Source organism: Microtus oregoni, unplaced genomic scaffold (genome assembly GCF_018167655.1).
Source record: "Microtus oregoni isolate MIOR12 unplaced genomic scaffold, Mior012 000004F_ref0000308, whole genome shotgun sequence".
Lineage (NCBI taxonomy): Eukaryota > Metazoa > Chordata > Mammalia > Rodentia > Cricetidae > Microtus > Microtus oregoni.
Window position 1 is genome coordinate 55924941 of NW_024543063.1, and position 18728 is coordinate 55943668.

The 18728-nt window shown below is 38.3% G+C and overlaps 1 protein-coding gene and 1 non-coding gene across 9 annotated transcripts in view; both read left to right on the top strand.

Moving 5' to 3' along the window:
• Cnot1 (CCR4-NOT transcription complex subunit 1) overlaps positions 1–18728 on the top strand; it is a 78704-nt gene that overhangs the window by 53585 nt on the left and 6391 nt on the right. For 5 of the 8 annotated variants that reach the window (XM_041649636.1, XM_041649634.1, XM_041649637.1 and 2 more), the window contains 18 exons: positions 1196–1312; positions 1666–1776; positions 2019–2096; positions 2271–2448; positions 3459–3589; positions 5126–5422; positions 6233–6373; positions 6468–6572; positions 7388–7507; positions 8568–8759; positions 9609–9751; positions 10539–10647; positions 10737–10906; positions 11539–11791; positions 14544–14792; positions 16517–16680; positions 17010–17127; positions 17841–17942. In XM_041649636.1, coding sequence (XP_041505570.1) covers positions 1196–1312; positions 1666–1776; positions 2019–2096; positions 2271–2448; positions 3459–3589; positions 5126–5422; positions 6233–6373; positions 6468–6572; positions 7388–7507; positions 8568–8759; positions 9609–9751; positions 10539–10647; positions 10737–10906; positions 11539–11791; positions 14544–14792; positions 16517–16680; positions 17010–17127; positions 17841–17942 — 2778 coding nt within the window. The remainder of the gene's footprint in view (positions 1–1195; positions 1313–1665; positions 1777–2018; positions 2097–2270; positions 2449–3458; positions 3590–5125; positions 5423–6232; positions 6374–6467; positions 6573–7387; positions 7508–8567; positions 8760–9608; positions 9752–10538; positions 10648–10736; positions 10907–11538; positions 11792–14543; positions 14793–16516; positions 16681–17009; positions 17128–17840; positions 17943–18728) is intronic. The other 3 variants (XM_041649638.1, XM_041649640.1, XM_041649639.1) reach the window with 1 other exon arrangement.
• On the top strand, positions 703–838 carry LOC121447725. Its single transcript, XR_005974248.1, has one exon. It is a non-coding gene; the product is annotated as a small nucleolar RNA SNORA46 (small nucleolar RNA).

Sequence of the window (18728 nt, forward strand, 5' to 3'; positions counted from 1 at the left end):
TTTTAACCTTGTATATTGCTTAAGTGTGATCACCTCTTAGAATTTGTTTTCTTTTCACGTATGGCTTCAGTATTTTACTTTCTGTTAAATATAACTATTCAGTATATTTGTAGCGTACCATCTCGGTGACGTGGTTGTGCACAGCCACTCTCCCTCGTTTCTTTGGAGATGGGGTATAACATGTTCTGAGTTCTCCATATTGGTTTTTAAGAACTAGAAATAGTCTTTAAGAAAGCCATTCTGCTGGCCAATTGTTGGCTATCTAGATCCCAGACCTATTTGTGAAATAGCTTTGGCAGCATAAGGTCAAGCTCTTACTATACTTGTTGTATAAAATTCAACTGTTTCTTTTTTAACTGATGAGTCTATTTCCTCTATTGTATTTTCAACGCTTGAGATTCTCTCTCCCATTTCTTGTATTCTGTTGTTCATGCTTGCATTTGTGGTTCCTAATCTTTTTTCTCATGATTACTGTTTCTATAATTCCTTCGGCTTGTGTTTTCTTTATTGTTTCTATCTCAGTTTTCAAGTCCTGAATAGTTTCTTTTATATATTTGATTTTTTGTTCTTGGTTTTCTGTAAGTGATTTGCTAATATCTTCCATCATTTATGTTTGAATACTAAGCATTTTCAAGGAACAGTGTAAAGAAGATAGAGCTGAGATCATCCACTGCTGAGTAACTTGGGTCTGGCTTAGGAAGTAGCACTATATTTAAACCTATGGATGGGAATTTTCCCCATTCTTGGTTACGCTGTAGTGCGAAAAGAATTCCTGGCTCCTTGTTGCACAGCTGACTTGTGCCATTTTGCTGGTGCTATATGGAGTTAAGGAACATTGTGTTCAGTTTTTACTATCTTATAGTAAGGATTACTGTTATCTTGGAAGTTCTCATAAACTCTGAGACAAATTTCAATAATAACCATTTATTTGTTTACTTACTCTGTTGACAGGATTCCAACTCAAATGTGTCTTGCACAAGGTAGATTAGTATTCCACCTATTGAGCTCCTTAAAACATTTTCAAAGGTTTGGTAATAAACATAGTAAGATAATACCAATATGATATATGGAATAGATCTACTTTGGGTATTTTCTCAAAAATATCTTAGAAAAGATAATAGAATTCTTAGATACAAAATGGAGAATTTCTTTCATAAAGCTTATTCTTATATTTATAAATCCTATACTATTATAGGTGCTGCTGACCTCTGATAAAGCTGCGGCCAATTTCTCTGATCGTTCTTTGCTGAAGAACTTGGGGCATTGGCTAGGAATGATCACATTAGCTAAAAATAAACCCATTTTGCACACGGTGAGTTTTAAGATAGATATACATGTGTAAAAGTTAATTATCCTTGGGCTTTTTCTTTTCTTTTTTTTTTAAGACTTTGACCATGTTAGAATTCTTAATTCTATCTATGTCCATGGTCTCTTGGGCTAGTTTAGGATATGGTAAAGCCAGTGAGGTGTGCTTGCACCCCCTTCTTTTTCTCAGGCAATGGTAATGTATTGATTATATTTTGAGAGATGAGCTTAGTGAGATACCTTTTTTTTTGTTTTGTTTTTATTTTGTTTGTTTTTGGTTTTTATTTTATTATTTTCCCCGAGGGCTTCTGGAGCAGATTCTCAAATTCTCAGAAGTTTTGTTTTGTTTTAAAATTGTAGGACTTGGATGTGAAATCTTTGCTGCTAGAGGCTTATGTTAAAGGACAACAAGAGCTGCTTTATGTAGTGCCCTTTGTTGCCAAAGTTCTAGAGTCCAGCATTCGTAGTCTGGTGAGTAAATGCTGAATTCTGAGAGATTGTTAACACAATTCCTAAGAGATTGTAGGTTTGTTCTTTTGCACATAAGTCTGCCTTAGCTGATCTTAGGTATTTATAGTTAGGTGAAATTCTAAGACAGAATGTATTACCTTTGGTGTTTTTTTGGAATACTTTGTCATGGTCATGAAAATGTTGAAATAGTACTAAATAATGGTTTGATTTAGAGCTAGCTTAATACTGTAGCTTTTCTTTAGGTTTTTAGACCACCAAACCCCTGGACAATGGCAATTATGAATGTATTGGCTGAGCTACACCAAGAGCATGACTTAAAGGTAAAATTGCCTCATCTTGGAGAATTCTCTATCTTAAGATGATTAAACTTTGCAGTAAAGACAGACGTTGAAGGGGGCAGTGGGCATTGTACCATAGGATTGAAGGTGGTATTTTTTATGAATAATACTTAGATTTTCTCTTCAAAATTCTAATCAAATACTGGAATTATGCAGTTAAACTTGAAGTTTGAGATTGAGGTGCTCTGTAAGAACCTTGCATTAGACATCAATGAGCTCAAACCTGGAAACCTACTGAAAGATAAAGACCGCCTGAAGAACTTAGATGAACAACTCTCTGCTCCAAAGAAAGATGTCAAACAGCCGGAAGAGCTTCCTGCCATCACAACGACAAGTAAGTACAGAAGTCTAGCCTTTTGTCCACCATTATCTTCTCAAACGGTACATCTCTACATAAGCAAGCCATTAACTATCCCACCTTGTATAAAATCTTGTTTGCCTTTTGGTGAGTCTTCTAATAATCAAGTGAGAGTAACAGCTAATCAGATTTCTCTCATCTCTTAAGATATTCTTAAGCAAATGAGTCAATTAATTGTTCTTGTATCATAACCAGACTAGTTTATCTCCTACATTGTTTTAAGTATCAAAAATACTTGAATAACACAATAGCCTGTATTGTTCCTTAAAGGCTAAGATTTGTCAGATCATATACACCTGCTAGGAGAACATTATTTTACCTTTATCAAGACGATCAGGACTGGGTTTAGAGATGCAGGACTATAATCTTAGCCCTTGAGGAGCTAAAGCCAGGAGGGTTGTAAGTTTGATACCAACCTAAGCTACATACTTAGTTCCCACCCAGCCTGGGACCCAGTCAAGTAAACATGTTTGTGTTGCATGTAGTTATATTTAACAGTGAGGTATTGGTAAAATATGCCAGCCACCACCCTGTAGCATTCCGCGCCCCCACCCCTAACTCCTGGCATTTGATAAATTCCAAGTGAGCTTGGTAAAGGCTAGGTTGAAGACAGGTACCCATGGATCTTGTAGATTTACCCTTAAAACACATTTAATCCCACCACTTGGGAGGCAGAGGCAGATGGAGCCCTCTGAGTTCCAGGACAGCTAGAGCTGTTACACAGAGAAACGCTGTCTCAAACAAAGGGGGAGGAGGGTGGGATAAAAAAAGTTTCTGTGCTATGAAATATTGCCACTGGTGGACATTTATATACTTGGCTCATAGTTCATGTAACAGAATTTATTTTTCAGAATGGGTGAGATGTGACCTTAAGTGCCCCCTTCTCAAGAGTCTTAACTTAGTTGAAGTATACAAGGTCCATATAATGTCCAGTTAATTTTTGTGTGTGGCCAACAAATGTGCATTTCTTATCTCTTTACATCTAGCAACTTCTACAACACCAGCTACCAGTACTACCTGTACAGCCACAGTTCCACCACAGCCACAGTATAGCTACCACGACATCAATGTCTATTCTCTGGCAGGCTTGGCCCCACACATTACTCTAAACCCTACAGTAAGTAAAAACTGATCTCTCCTTCCTTTCTTTCTTTGTTTAAAATATTGATTTATTATATGTGTGAGTGTTTTATGTGTATGTGTGCATCAGATCTGAAACTGGAGTTACAGATATGAGCTACTATATTGGTTCTGTAATCAATTCCTGGTCCTCCATAAGAACAGCACGTGCTTAACCACTGGGCCTTTGCTCTTCACCAGCTGGTTGTGGTTTTTTTTGTTTGTTTTTTTGTTTTGTTTCCTTCAAATGTCTTTAATTCCAGCACTCCAGACACAGAGGCAGGCAAATCTGCCAGCCTCGTTTATAGAGCACGTTTCAGGACAGCCAGGGCCACACAAAGAAACACTGTGTATGTGTGCATGCTCTATAATGCATATAACAAGGAATATCCCTTTGCATGTAAAAATTGTCTTTGATTGACATTCCTATTTGTTACTCTTATCCTACCCCACAGTGATTTAATATACTAGCAATAAAATCAAATTTTGGATAATCTACACATAGGTCAAAGGATTCTTTTTTTTTTTTTTTTAAAGATTTACTTATGTATACAATGTTCCTCCTGCATGTACTCCTCTATGCCAGAAGAGGGCACCGGAACCTCATTACAGATGGTTATGAGCCATCATGTGGTTGCTGGGAATTGAACTCAGGACCTCTGGAAGAACAGCCAGTGTTCTTAACCTCGGAGCCATCTCTCCAGCCTGGTCAAAGGATTCTTAATTTATGCTTTAGTATTCTTTATTTCTTTATTATTTGCTTTCATTATCATGTCACTTTGGTCTGGTATTAAGCCATTTCTTTTGGCCGACTGCAGTTTGTATATAGAATTTCTAAGCCAAAGGCTTCAACATTTATTTTTATTTTGTGTGTATCAGTGTTTTGCTTGCATGTATTGTATGTAAGTTACATGTATGCCTGAGGAGGCAAGAAGGGGACACCAGATCCCCTGGAACTGGAATTAGAGACCATTCACAGCAATGAAGCTACCATATAAGTTCTGGGAACCAAATCCTGGGGCCTCTGCAAGAAAAGGAAGTGCTCTTGATCAGTGAGCCATCTTCTCTGGCTCCTGAGAATTTGCTTTTTCTTGTTTGGTTGTTTTTGGAGACAGGGTTTCTCTCTAAAATTGTCGTAGTTGTCCTGGAATTCGGTTTGTAGACCAGACTGGCTTCAGAGATTCTCCTGCCTATGCCTACTGAATGTGGGGATTAAAGATGTGCACCACCGTGAACTGAAAAGGAATTGCCTTTTTAACAATTAGTTTAGACATAATTTTAAGTTAGAAATTCATGTGTCTATAAGCAGTAGGTGTTTAATGATCAGCTTTCCTGTTAAAATTGAAGGGAATTTTTAAAAAGCATGAATTACAGGTTATACCAATTTATTATTTTCCCCAGCTTCTGTTACCTGAGGTTTTGCTAGTTTTAAGTGAATGCTGTAGTTTCTATAGTATTGAGAGAATACCAGAGTCACTATCTGGCTGTCTTATTTCTGATGACATGATTTGTGCCTTTCTTCTTCTCTCTCCAGATACCTTTGTTTCAGGCTCATCCACAGTTGAAGCAGTGTGTGCGGCAAGCAATTGAACGGGCTGTCCAGGAGCTAGTTCATCCTGTGGTAGATCGGTCAATTAAGATTGCCATGACTACTTGTGAACAGATAGTCAGAAAGGATTTCGCCCTGGATTCTGAGGAATCCAGAATGCGAATAGCGGCTCATCACATGATGCGGAACTTGACAGCTGGAATGGCTATGATTACTTGCAGGGAGCCTTTACTGATGAGCATATCTACCAACCTAAAAAACAGTTTTGCCTCAGCCCTTCGTGTAAGTGGATCATTTAATGTACTATAAAATTCATTACTTGTTTACCAGAGTTTTTGCCTGTGTACACCCACTGCTACTACTTTATCCTAAAATAACCCCCCCTCTCTTTTTTTAATATAAATTTTTTCCTTGTTGGAATCCATAACCCTTTTGTGTGAAGGCACACTTTAGCACTGATGTCTTTAGATTCTTAAGTTGTGTTAAGGCAAAGGATCACATTTACTTTTTTGTACATAGTTGTGTGCTCAGTGGTGTTTAGCAGATACTCAATTTTCCTAAAGATTCTTTGTTTGAACAGGGTCATGATCATATACAACCTTGGTGGTCCTGAAGCTTATGTATAGAGATCAGGCTGGCCTCGAATTTATAGAGGTCCACCTGCTTTGCCTCCTCGGGGGGGGGGGGATCAAAGGCATTACCACTATGTTTGAGCTGAACATTTTTTAACAAACAGTAAACAATCTAAATTCTGTTATGGGTGAATTTAATTCTGGTAGTTGGATTAGAGCATTATAAAGTGATTTAAAATTACTTTGTTAAGTGTAGTCACCACACACTGTGTCTTCAGGTCACTCTTGAGTCTTAGGTATCACATTTAGAAGTAATTGTTTCTTTACTGTTAACCATTGTTCACTATGTTTACCACAATTGATAAAATGTTTAAAAGTATTTTCATCTCAGAGGTGAATGAATTGCGAATACTTGTGAGTAGTGACTGGTATATAAGTATATATACTTGGACTGACCTGTTGACTGTACTGCATCTCTTAATTGTATATTGTAAGATAACTTCTTTTGTGTTCTCAATAGACTGCATCCCCACAACAAAGGGAAATGATGGACCAGGCTGCTGCTCAGTTAGCTCAGGACAATTGTGAATTAGCTTGCTGTTTTATTCAGAAAACTGCAGTGGAGAAAGCAGGCCCTGAGATGGACAAGAGATTGGCAACTGTAAGTGTTTAGCATTCATCTTTAAAGTTGTGGTTTCTTTGAATTTGAGGAAGTATCTTATAACAAGAACCTCAGTGACTTTTTTTATTTGTAGGAATTTGAGCTGAGAAAACATGCTCGGCAAGAAGGACGCAGATACTGTGATCCTGTTGTATTAACATATCAAGCGGAAAGGATGCCAGAGCAAATCAGGCTGAAAGTGAGAATTAAGGCTCTTTTCTCCTTGCTTCACCTTTGCTTTCTATGTGTTACTATTGCATGAATACCTTGTCAGGACTAGGGATTGTGTCTAAATACTGCTTCTGAAGAAAGCATCTCTAGTATCATTTCATTTTAAAATGTCCTGGAGCAGGTATGGAAATTCTTCCCGTCCCCAGAGTTGCTCAGTGTTGGTATAAAAAGTTACTTGTTAGCTCTTGTTTACCAACTTGCTTTTTCACATTTTCTGGTATACTTTCATTGGTAACTCCACTTTGATCCCAACTTGATGGTGAGGGCCTAATAGAAACAACATCAAGGGAGAATGCAAGACACAGTCCATTTCTTAGTGATTATTGTGAGGAAGGGCTTTCATATATCATCCAGACTGTCTCAAACTTTTAATCATCTGTCTCTGCTTCTTGAGTGCTGGGATTATAGCTGTACCAACACTTGAGGTTCTAGTGAAAAAGTTCTTAATAACAGTGACTCTACCAGGAAAATGAGAAAACATCTTCTGTGTAGTCTATGGGTGTGCATGCTGCCATACGTTATATTAAAGGATTCTATCAGAATCCTAATACAAACTTTGTATTTTCCGAAAGTAAATTTCAGCTGGGCATGGTGGCTCATGCCTTTAATCCCAGCAGAAGAAGGAGTATCTATTAGTTTGAGACCAGCCTAGTTTACCTAGTGAGTTCTGGTACTACATAGAGAGACCCTTTCTCAACCTCTCCACCTCAAAATTTAAATAAAAAAAAAGTTTCTTTTGATTGTGAAGGAAATTTTACCAAAAAAGGGCTTTCTTCTTTTAAGGTTGGCGGTGTGGACCCAAAGCAGCTAGCCGTATATGAAGAGTTTGCACGAAATGTGCCTGGCTTCTTACCTACAAATGACTTAAGTCAGCCTACAGGATTTTTAGCTCAGCCAATGAAGGTAAATACCTCACTTGGATTAAATTAAATGTTTGTGTCACGAAACATAATTTAATAATGCATCACTTTCTGCTTGGGAGCTTGTTATTGGGTATAGGGGAATGGAAGCCATTTTGAGTTATAGGTGATGTTTGTTAAATCAGCATGGTATGTAGGCATTGTATGATGTTCTGGCATTAGCTTAACTGTACTATTTAGCTCAGAGTAGCTCTTTTTTTGTTTTGTTTTGTTGTTTTATGATACAGGGTTTCTCAGTAGTTTTGGGGCCTGTCCTGGCCTCCAACTCACAGAGATCTTCCAGCCTCTGCCTCCCTGAGTGCTGGGATTAAAGGCATGCGCCACCGGCTCAGAGTATGTGTTTGTTTCTTTAATTTATACCTACTTTTACTTGAAGGTAGAGTTTCTAAAATTGTGCAAGAGATTTACCTGAAGTTGAGAATATAAGAAAAACATTTCCATGCTTGAGAAGTTGTGACCTGTTGCCCTCTTTGCTTTTGGTAGTTTTCTTTTTTAGAAAGAATGATATAAAGTGCCTTTACTGAGTATGTATTTTGTGAAGGCTCTGTCTTTGAAACAGTTTTAAGATTTATTCATTATTCATACATGCATGTATTTTGAACATAGTGACCTTTCTTGTGCCTTTCTTTCTTAGTGTACCTTTCTTAAGCGAATCTCTTAAGCTAGAGGCCAGTCTGGTCTACAGAACTAGTTCAGGAGTGCCAGGGCTACAGAGAGAAACACTGTTGTGAAAGGTGAAATAAAGGAAAGCACAGAAGTGATGCTGTACGTTTACTCTGTCCAATCATGCTCTATAACTTGTAAGACTTCTGAGTTGCAGAAGGCTTCCTGGATGACACATGTGCTGTGCTCAGTCTTTTGCATTGTTGATACTATACTCTGTGATCATTTATTATGTTGGGGGCTATAGAACAGAATTTATAATTTGAATAAAAAAATAAGCTGGAGAAATATGCCGAGGACAGACTTCTATTTCATTAGTACATTATGCCAGTGAACAACCTTAATCTTTTTTTCTTTGGTTATTTCTTTTTCTAAAACAGCAAGCTTGGGCAACAGATGATGTAGCTCAGATTTATGATAAGTGTATTACAGAACTGGAGCAGCATCTACATGCCATTCCACCAACTCTGGCCATGAATCCTCAAGCCCAAGCTCTACGAAGTCTTTTGGAGGTTGTAGTGTTGTCTCGGAATTCTCGAGATGCGATAGCTGCTCTTGGATTACTTCAGAAGGTTGGTTTTAAACTATTGCTTATAGAAGGAACTAGGTTTATAGACTCTGACCTGTATCTAAATCTATATAATTAGAATTGGGTTTTAAAAATTAATACAGGGGCTGGAGAGATGGCTCAGAGGTTGGGGACACTGACTGTTCTTCCAGAGGTCCTGAGTTCAATTCCCAGCAACCACATGGTGACTAACAACCATCTACAATGATATCTGGTGCCCTCTACTGGCATGCAGTCATACATGGAGGCAGCATACTATATTGGATACATAATAAATTTAAAAAAAAAATCTTAAGAAGATGGAACAAGAACATTTTTAAAAAAAATAAAATAAAAATTAATACAAACCAAGTTTTGTTGACACTTTCCCCATCCTATCTTCTTGCTGTAGAATGTAGTTATGGCAGTTAGAAGTAGCTAGATGGGACATCTTTTCTGTATGATAATATTTTGGAAATATGGTGAATGACTACTATTAGTAAGTAAATTGATACAAGTGTCTGAGGAATGGGCAGGTTAAATTGGGAAGCTCTTGACGCCCACTCCAGGGTCCCCCCCACCCCCCCTCATATAGGGTTTCTCTGTGTAGTCCTGGCTGTCCTGGAACTCACTTTGTAGAGAAGGTTGTCCTCAGACTCACTGAAATCTACCCACCGCTTGGCTGGCCCTTGACTTTTGACTGCGTAGAGACTGAAGACGGCAAATAATAATGATTAAGTTTAAAATAGACGAAAGTTGAGAGTGAAGATAAGAGTTTTAAGCTTCAGAAATTATGTATGTTTGATTTCCAGCTTGCATACTTGGTCTGAGTCCTGTATTTTCCATAGTTTTGAATACTTTCTTTTGTCCATAGGCTGTAGAGGGTTTATTAGATGCCACAAGTGGTGCTGATGCTGACCTGCTGCTGCGATACAGGGAATGTCACCTCTTGGTACTAAAAGCTTTGCAGGATGGCAGGGCATATGGATCTCCATGGTGCAACAAACAGATCACAAGGTGGGTAACCTTAGAAAACTAGTCATTACTGGATTAGTTTTATCATTATTTTAGGTTTTAAATTTTATTTTATGTACATGAATATTTTCCTTGCATACATTATGTATTGCATGCTTGTATGTCTACTCTCTGTGCTGGGTGCCTGCAGGGGACAGAAGAGGACAACTGAAGTCCCTGAAATTGGTGTGAAGAATGATTCTGAGCCACCAGGTGGATGCTGAAAATTAAACCTGGGGCTTTTGCAAGAACAAAAAGTATTCTAAACCACTGAATCTCTAAAGCGCCGTAGGCTAGCTTTTGATATACATAGCCTATTTATTTCCAGATGTCTTTCTTTTGCTTACACAATAAATGGGGCTTTGAATTTTTGATTTTTAAGGGGTAAGAATTGTTGGGTGGTTCCAGTACATGCTTTTCAGGAATACATTTTAGTTCATTTGTTTTCAAGATTTCACAGTAGCATTCGTGGAAATATTTTAGTGTCTTGAATGAAATTTCTCCTACTTCCCAATGTAAAAGCAAAGCCTGGACTGTTAACATTTCAAATGATCTTTCTGCTGGCTGGGCAGTTTGCTGAGAACCTTGTATATGCTAAGCCTAGACTATGCTTCATTATCCCTAGCCTGCTTATTGTGTTAAAGCTTGATACTGTTTTGTGTTGTTTGTTGGTGGTTTTTGTTTGTCTGCTTTGTGGTGTTTTTTTTTTTTTTTTTTGTCTCTTTAGATACCTTTGTGTAGAACACATTGCCAATGTGGTTAATATGGCTAACAGACTGTCTTTTTCTAGGTGCCTAATTGAATGTCGAGATGAATATAAATATAATGTGGAGGCTGTGGAGTTGTTAATTCGAAATCATTTGGTTAACATGCAGCAGTATGATCTTCATCTAGCTCAGGTATGGAAGAAATTTAACTTGAGCGAACTAAGGATTTAGGGAGTGCTATTATTTTAATTATCTCTCTCACATTTTTGCTGTGTTGCCAGTCAATGGAGAATGGCTTAAACTACATGGCCGTGGCATTTGCTATGCAACTGGTAAAAATTCTGCTGGTGGATGAAAGGAGTGTTGCCCATATTACTGAGGCAGATCTGTTCCATACCATTGAAACCCTCATGAGGATTAATGCTCATTCCAGAGGCAATGCTCCAGAAGGGTAAGGATGGAATGCTTTGCTTTCCTTGTGCATTCAGCAGTCTCTAAGCGCTTTAGAAATTAACGTACACACTAACATTATTTTGTGACTATTTCACCTAAAACATAATTTTAGTTAAGCCTAATGATATCCTGAAAGTGTGAATGCTCTAAGTCAACTGCCTTCTGTGCATACAATGACTGATGAGTTGGCACCAGAAACCTGGTTTGAGCACTGGCTCTGTTTAGTGAAATGCTTGTAGGAAGATCTAAGTCCAGTCTTTGGATGCTCCCACCCTTAAAACCAAGTGTATTGATGCACACACACTTGGAATACCAGTGCTGGAGTAGGGACAGGTGATTTAGGAAGCTCCAGGTTCTAGTGAGAAACTTTGTCACCAGACAACATGGACAAATTCTGTAGAAATAATACCCAAGGTTGTCCTCTGGCCTCCACAAGCATGTGCACATGCATTCATGTACACAGGAATTTGTGTGACACAAGACTGGTAATTCAGCACTGCGGATTTTAGGGCTCATTGACCAGCCAACCTCACCTACTTGATTTTCCCAAGTTCTGATAAATGGTCCAGTTGTGTATCTATAAAATAAAAAATGGGTTAACTGATTTTCACTGTGAATTTATCATACTAGATTGCCCCAGCTGATGGAAGTAGTGCGATCCAACTATGAAGCAATGATTGATCGTGCTCACGGAGGCCCTAACTTTATGATGCATTCTGGGATCTCTCAAGCCTCAGAATATGATGACCCTCCAGGCCTGAGGGAGAAGGCAGAGTATCTTCTGAGGGAATGGGTGAATCTATACCATTCAGCAGCAGCTGGCCGTGACAGTACCAAAGCTTTCTCTGCGTTTGTTGGACAGGTAGAGCTTTTGGAAAGAAAGGTGCTTTTTATTCAACATTAAGTAGGGTGTGATAACTCCATTATTAAAGTTCAGTATTGTATACCTGTGGTCAGAATTACCTCTATACTCATGCAAGCAAAAATAACACCACCGTGGTCTGTTAAAATAATGTAGCCTTATTTTTTTTTTCCTCACTACTAATGATGGCTACTGTAAATTCAGTATTCTTACTCCTTTAGTCTATTTATCCCATTTGTCATAGCTACAGTGTATGGTGGGTGGGGTCAGAAAATGAAAAATAAAGCTACAGAATATCATTTTACTAATATAATAGTCACCAGTGATGGATTTTGAGCCAATACATAAAAATTTTAGAATATCCTCTATTTTACTAATATAGTCACCAGTGATGGACTTTGAGCCAATACATTAAAATTTTAGAATATCCTATGTGTGTAGTTTTTCGAGGCTGGGTTTCTTTCTGTATAGCTTTGGGTGTATGCCCTGGAACTTGCTTTGTAGACCAGGTTGGCCTTGAACTCAGAGCTCTGCCTGTCTCTGCCTCCCAAGTGCTGGGTGGGATTAAAGGCTTGTGCCACCACACCTAGCTACCACATTTTTAAAAACAAGATACAATAAATCCTTATTTGGTAGTAGAGTATTTTTACCATATTTTCTTTAGTTTATATGTTTATTGAATCTGATGCAAATTGAAAGTGTTGGAAATTGAGCTGCTCTCTAAAAATCACGTGTACCAAGTGTCTTCGTAAGAAGCTCCATGACCAAGGCAATTCTTAGAAAAGAAAGCATTTAATTGGGGGCTTGCTTGCAGTTTTCAGAGCTTGGAATATGCTGGCATATGTGGCACTGGAGCAATAGCTGAGTGCTTCATCCTGATCCATAAGCAGAGACAAGAGACATACTGGGTCTGACATAGACATTTGAAACTGTAGAGCAGCATCACAGTCCTGCAGCACTGCCCCTAATAAATAAATAAGTAAAAAGAGCCTGCCTCCAGGGACACACTTTCTCCAACAAGGCCACACCTACTTCAAAGCCAGGCTTAATCTCTCTCAAATAGTGCCATTCCCTGGTGACTAAGCATAAGATTATATGGGGATCATTCTTAGACCACCACACCAAGAATAAGTAGTTGTGGGCTAGAGAGATGGCTAGGCAGTTAAGAGCACACACTTTGTACTGTTGACAGGGACTGATTTAGTTCCCTGTGCTGACATTGGGTAACTCATCCAGCTCCAGGGACAACCCACACCTCTGGTCTTGGCAGACATCTGCATTCATGTGCACACATCTGCACCATTGAACACACGTGCACACCAGCAAGCATCCATAGGCACACAAATACAGTAAAAATAAACCTTAAAAAGCAGTTATAGAATAAACTGGGGGAAAAAGTAGTCATGGTTCATTTGTATTCTGTTTTTGTTCATTACTGTTTTCAGTGATGGGAGCAACAAAGAGGAAGAATTAGTGTCCTGACTGTAACAGAACTTGTCAGGAATAGTACTTTCTTGAACTGACCTTAAAATTTCCTTAATAAAATGGTACAATATTTGTTCAGTAAGCTATAACACTTGATTATTCTATTTTTTCCATTTCCTCAAATTGAAACCAAAAGTTGGTTGTCTTGCCAAAGAAAGATTAATTGGTCTCTTTTTAAAATACCTGACAGTTAAGTGTGGATGAACTTGTTAAGAATTAGATGGATATACTTTGAACATAAATGATACTAGTAAAGTATGCCATGTAAATTTCTTCTGCTAAAAGAATCCAGGATATTATAAAACATAACTCCATTGAAAGGCTATCATCTGTGTTTATAGTTTGATTTTTTTTATTCCACTGAGAGAAATTCAAATGTGTGGTGTTTTATGGGCATTTTTGTGTCCTGGGTATGGGTGTGGCTTCTGTCTAGCTCCGCCTTATTTGCTTTACCCATCTCTCTCAGGCAGGTGGTGCAGTAGACCTTCCAGGCATTTTCTTTTTTACTTTTTGTGCTTTGTCATGGTACATCATCTTCCTCTTCAAAATTTTAAATGATTTCAGAGTGGAGTAAGGTCTTTTTGCTGGCCTTCTGTCTTGGCTTGGTTACATTGTTTCCATAATTCAACCTATTTATTTATTGCTTATCAAGATAGTTAAATAGTTTTAAATTTTCCAAGATGATCTTTCTTCTGCTTTAATGTACTTCCGCTGTGACTGTTGGTTTATTTTTTTATTAGACAGTGTTGCTTATGTAGCCCTGCCTGACCTGGAACTGGCCTTTTCCACTAATTATAGTAGTATAAAAGAACATTACATTTAAATAACAATCTTGATTCTTGAGTATTTATTAAATAAATTAATAATTTTTCTGCAGTTGGCCAGAGTTTCAAAAGCTTTGCCAGTGGTTAAATAAGAGGAGGGTAACTGTTAGAAGTGTTACTTATGGGAAGTTAAATGTACAAGCTATTGAGACTTTCTGAGAGAACAATATATTAACACCTTGAAAGTTTTTAAAAGTTAGTGTTATTTATATAATTTCCTGAATTATTTGTACATACCCTCTTCAAGGCTAATTATATCTTTGTCAATTTCAATCTTCATGCATTAAAATTGGGAGGAAGTCTGCCATGGCTCTTCAATAACAGAGGGGTCATTTTTCTAATGGCATCCTTTCACAAAGTAAGACTTAGAAATGGAAATAAACTATAGTGTGGTTGTTTGAAAGCTAACATGTATAAAGTTGATGTTGAGTATGATCTCACTGTGTTGGTTGTTCCTACTGTAGATGCACCAACAAGGAATACTTAAGACTGATGACCTCATAACAAGGTTTTTTCGTCTTTGCACTGAAATGTGTGTTGAAATCAGTTACCGTGCTCAAGCAGAGCAGCAGCACAATCCTGCTGCTAATCCCACCATGATACGAGCCAAGTGCTATCACAACCTGGATGCCTTTGTCCGCCTCATTGCACTGTTAGTGAAGCACTCTGGGGAGGCCACCAACACTGTCACAAAGATCAATCTCCTGAATAAGGTCTGGAGTGCTTTCTTGATCCTTGGGTTTGGTTTTTTTTTTTTTTTTTTTTTTTCTGCTCCATTGTATTTTGTGTGGTTCCCACCACTACCACCCTTTGTTTGAGACAGGTACTCACTGTGTAGCCCTTTACTGACCTGGAACTCACTATGTAGACCAGACTCAGTCAGCCTTCCAAGTGCTTGATTAAGGGGCATGTATCATCACACCCGGCCCGTAAAACCTTTTGTAGTAGCTTTTTTTCATCCAAAAATGAAGTGATAATATTCACCTCAGTTAAAAGAAAATAGTATTTAACAATATTTAAATAGAGAAATTCAAAATGTATTTTGGTGTGTTAGTGCTTAGATGATCCCAATAGGAGATAGCAGGTGGGTGGTGTCTTCCTACCCCTAGTTGCTGTCTAGATGGGTAGACCAGTAGTATCAGGAGTGAGATTTAATTATTGACCTGATTTATATGGCGGGATTCTTGAAATAGTTGAATATCAAAATTGATGTGGGATGTCCTTCTGTCTGTGTATTGCTTTTATTGGTTGATAAATAAAGCTGTTTTGCCCAATGGTTTAGCAGAGTAAAGCCAGGAGGGAAATCTGAACAGAGTAGGCCGAGTCAAGGAAACACCATATAGCTGCTGCCACCCGAAGGAGAAAGATGCCAAAACATTATATGTAAGCCACACACTGCCTCACGGTGATACATAGATTAATAGAAATGGGTTAATTTAAGATGTGAGAACTAGCTAGGAATATGCCTAAGCCATCGGCCAAGTATTGCTGTAATTATACAATTTCTGTGAGATTAAATGGGTCTGGGTAGCCAGGAAATGAAAGTGCAGTCTACATTTACGAATGGTGCCCATGTGTACGCCTTGACTAGATTTTGCTCTTGAAGAAATACAATTGGGTCCTTATTGTCACCCCCCCCACACACACACACACACACACACACATGCTGATCAGTGAGCAAACTGAGTAGACAGTTGAGAGCTGAGAACCATATGCCCCTTGTTGCTATCAGGTCACATTAGATTTAACATTGTTGTGTTCAGTATGATGAAACATGAAGAGACATCCAGGTTTCTATAGCTTTAGAAAAACCAGTGCCATCTGTGGAGGATGTAGAAGTTTTGGTCCAATGACAATGAAATTCAGAGGAAACACAGATTTAAACAAATATCTCTGCCAGAATACAAATTTGTGTTAAAATGGCATGTGTCTTTTCCCTTCAAAGTGCTTTGTAGTAAGTATTTGAAAGACTGGGTGAGGCAGGAGCATTACAGTGAGACTTGTAAGTTCAAAGCCAGCTTTTAGGTGTCTTAGACCTTGTCCCAAAGTTTTGGGGTTTTTTGTTTGTTTGTTGTTGTTTTTTGTTTTTAAAAGCCCCAAGATAGCACTCAAGTGATAAAATAACTTGCCTAGCATTTGTGAGGGCCTAGGTTCAGTCCAAGAACACAGATAAAAGAGTTAGCTGAGCAGTGGTGGCACACGCCTTTAATCCCATCACTTGGGAGGCAGAGGTAAGCAGATCTCTGAGTTTAAGGCTAGCCTGGTCTACACAGTGATGAGTTCCAAGACAGCCAGGGCTGTAACAGAGAAACTCTGTCTCATAAAACCAACCTAAACAGATAAGAAAATAAACAAATAAAATTAAAAAGCCATGAATTGAAACAGCAAGTGACTTATCTGTGTGACTAATGAGTTGTAAACTGTGTATTCTGTATAGGTTCTCGGGATTGTAGTGGGAGTTCTCCTACAGGATCATGATGTTCGGCAGAGTGAATTTCAGCAGCTTCCCTACCATAGGATTTTTATCATGTTGCTGTTGGAGCTCAATGCACCTGAGCATGTGTTGGAAACCATTAATTTCCAGACTCTTACAGCTTTCTGGTGAGTGTTGGGCTTAGTAGAGATTTACATTTGTTGTCATTTGACGTAGGGCCTTATAGCTCCAGAGTTCTTATGTTACTGAGGCTGGTGGTCTTGAACTCCTGATTCTCCTGATTCTAGCTTACAAGAGCTGGAATTGAAGGCATGAATCCCACACCACGGGCTGTACTTGGTAAGATTTAAGGACTTGGTTTAGTGTAGTCAAACTCAGGTAGAACTTTTGGTTTCTTTAGGTACAAGTTATTTTTTTGTAAAGTAACTTGCATGTTGTCTGCATTCATATGTTGTTTGATATATTTAAGTTTGAGCTTCTGAAATTTTTCTTTCAGCAATACATTCCACATCTTAAGGCCTACCAAAGCTCCTGGCTTTGTATATGCCTGGCTTGAATTGATCTCCCATCGGATCTTTATCGCAAGAATGCTGGCACATACGCCACAGCAGAAGGTGTGGCTGCAGTTTATCTCCCACAGACGAAGCCTGTAACTACCTGGGGGCTTACTAGCACTGTTTATGTAGATTTCTATTAGTTACTTAGTAGTAGTAGTAGTTGGTTTGTTTTTTTTTTTTTCCAAGCATGTTATTTGGTAATTATTAAATGTCAGGTCACAGAATGTAAAGAGACTTATCAAGTACTTGAATACATAAGGCTTTCTTGGGTGACCACCTATTGCTTCTCTAGCTTTGTTATGGACCATCTCTGTCAGTCTCTTAATCCTTTGCGTTAACAATAATATGAGAACTGTCTCAATTTGCAATTAAGTGGCAAAAGAATACTACTTATAGTACCTTCATTTGACTCTTCAGACCAGAAGAAAATGTAACTACCATGTGTTAAAGTGGCTAAAAAAGTGAAATAATCACTTGATTTTGTTTTATGATTTCCATATGCAAACCATGGCACGCAGACACGTGCATGGCATGCCCACAAAAAGATGAAACATGTGCTGCTACCACACTAAGCTAATAAGCACTTAATCGAGAGGTCATGTCAGTATTGTCTACTGACGTTAGTGTAGATGACCACAGTGTCATAACCTGAGGTCCTGTCATGTCAGTGCCGTTAGTGTAAATGACCACAGTGTGATAACCTGAGGAACCTTTTGGTAACTGAACAACTTCTAAATGTCACTACAACTCATATACATTTCTTTCTTTAGGGGTGGCCTATGTATGCACAGCTGTTGATTGATTTATTCAAATATTTAGCGCCTTTCCTTAGAAATGTGGAACTCACTAAACCTATGCAAATCCTCTATAAGGTAATTTTTACTTACAAATAACTGGGATTTTTTTAACACGTGGGCTGTTACTAAGTTTTTACAGTAACACAAGATTCAGAGGCCCTACTTAAGGGTATTCTAGTATTAGTAGTGCCTCTACCAGTTTAGGTTTTATCTTCTCTGCTCTTCTCCCTGCCCCCATTTTAGCAGTTTTGTACAATCTCACTGGGGGTTTAACTCCTATTTCCTTAGTGGTTTTTTTCTTTTAAACATTTTTCTTCTTAGTTTTATTTTATGTATATGACTTTGGCATGCATACATGTATATATGCATCACTTGTGGGTCTGGTGCTCAGGGAATACAGAAGAGGATGCTGGAGCTCCTGGAACTGGTGTTATAGATGGTTGTGAGCCACCATGTGGGTGCTGGGAATAAAACCTTGGTCCTCTGCAAGACCAGCAAGTGTTCTTAACTGCTAAACCATATCTCCAGAGATGTTTATTTCTTGAGGCCAAGCCTCACTATTTGGCCCTGGTTTGCCTAGAACTCAGATCATTCTGACTCTGTCTCCCTTTTGCTGGAATTAAAGGCGTGTACTACCTGATGTCTTTAATAAAATTTCATAATAAGATTTTCATGTACAGATGTACCCTTTTTAAATTGTTTTTCTGTGGCACCGGGGATCAAACCTAGGACCTTATTACAAATGCTAGGCTATCTCGGGTTGCTAAGGGGTTCCTACCACCTATTTATCAGAATTGTTGAATTTACTAACTTGTCAAGAACTAGCTAGCTTTGATCTAAGCAGCAAGTGTTTTTTAATAA